The sequence below is a fragment of the Homarus americanus genome, unplaced genomic scaffold (assembly GCF_018991925.1).
Source record: "Homarus americanus isolate GMGI-L3 unplaced genomic scaffold, GMGI_Hamer_2.0 scaffold23005, whole genome shotgun sequence".
Taxonomy (NCBI): domain Eukaryota; kingdom Metazoa; phylum Arthropoda; class Malacostraca; order Decapoda; family Nephropidae; genus Homarus; species Homarus americanus.
In genome coordinates, this window is record NW_024725835.1 from 36,251 (window position 1) to 37,826 (window position 1,576).

General features: G+C 48.5%; 1 protein-coding gene across 1 annotated transcript; it reads right to left on the reverse strand.

The window, feature by feature from the left end:
- Positions 1-336: 336 nt before the first annotated feature.
- LOC121865301 (protein TRACHEARY ELEMENT DIFFERENTIATION-RELATED 7A-like) lies at positions 337-645 on the reverse strand. Its single transcript, XM_042364642.1, has one exon. It carries the CDS (start codon positions 643-645, stop codon positions 337-339), a length of 309 nt encoding a protein of 102 aa, XP_042220576.1.
- Positions 646-1,576: the final 931 nt, after the last annotated feature.

A 1,576-nucleotide genomic window follows, 5' to 3' on the forward strand; every position in this document is an offset into this window, starting at 1 on the left:
ACTGTGCCCATAGGTCGAGGAGGACTCACTGTGTTCATAGGTCGAGGATGACTCACTGTGTTCATAGGTCGAGGTTGACTCACTGTGTTCATAGGTCGAGGAGGACTCACTGTGTTCATAGGTCAAGGATGACTCACTGTGTTCATAGGTCGAGGTTGACTCACTGTGTTCATAGGTCGAGGAGGACTCACTGTGTTCATAGGTCGAGGCTGACTCACGTTTCATAGGTCGAGGATGACTCACTGTGCCCATAGGTCGAGGAGGACTCACTGTGTTCATAGGTCAAGGTTGACTCACTGTGTTCATAGGTCGAGGTTGACTCACTGTGTTCATAGGTCAAGGAGGACTCACTGTGTTCATAGGTCGAGGATGACTCACTGTGTTCATATGTCGAGGAGGACTCACTGTGTTCATAGGTCGAGGAGGACTCACTGTGTTCATAGGTCGAGGATGACTCACTGTGTTCATAGGTCGAGGAGGTTCATGTCGAGGAGGACTCACTGTGTTCATAGGTCGAGGAGGACTCACTGTGTTCATAGGTCGAGGAGGACTCACTGTGTTCATAGGTCGAGGAGGACTCACTGTGTTCATAGGTCGAGGAGGACTCACTGTGTTCATAGATCGAGGAGGACTCACAGTGTTCATAGGTCGAGGAGGACCCTACTGTGTTCATAGGTCGAGGAGGACCCACTGTGTCTTATAGGTCGAGGATGACTCACTGTGTTCATAGGTCGAGGACTCACTGTGTTCATATGTCGAGGATGACTCCACTGTGTTCATATGTCGAGGAGGAACTCACTGTGTTCATAGGTCGAGAGGACCTACTGTGTTCATAGGTCGAGGATGACTCACTGTTCATAGGTCGAGGAGGACTCACTGTGTTCATAGGTCGAGGAGGACTCACTGTGTTCATAGGTCGAGGAGGACTCACTGTGTTCATAGATCGAGGAGGACTCACAGTGATGATTGAGGTCAAAGGTTAACTGTGAACGCCAGGTTATTCCAGAGAACAAAACAATAAATATACTTTGTGCCAAAAGAGGTCACATATGGAGGTGACAGTGAAGTGAGGTTGACGGAGGTGAAAGGACCCTCACCCTTGACATGACTATAGTGACCATCAACACAAAAGTTACAAACAGACAAACAAATCAAACCTAATGCAATATATACCCCAACCATAAAGAAAGAGGAGCACAAGACCACAATAAACATAGCAACAAAGAAAAACAAGGACAAAAGGGGGAGAGAATTTAAACCAAATAAAGACCCAAAATCCAGACAAGAAAAATACGACCCCCAAAAAGGAGACGTAATCCTCTGATCTGGGAACCACTTAACGCTTGTAGTTCTCAGGGAGTTCATCGCGTCTTCCGTTCCAGCTAATCACATCGAACGTAAATCATTCATTCCTCAGAACCGTCACACGAGGGAACCTGTCTCTTCTGTCATCGGAGGGAAGGAGAGAGTGAGGAGAAGGAGGGAGGGGTCAGGAAGGAGGGAGGGAGGGTCAGGAAGGAGGGAAGAGGGAGGGGTCAGGGAAGGAGGGAAGAGGAAGGGGTCAGGGAAGGAGGAA

What these genes read in the sequence shown, in the direction of transcription:
- LOC121865301 (XM_042364642.1), bottom strand. Translation starts at nt 645, where the DNA reads ATGAACACTGTGAGTCCTCCTCGATCTATGAACACAGTGAGTCCTCCT.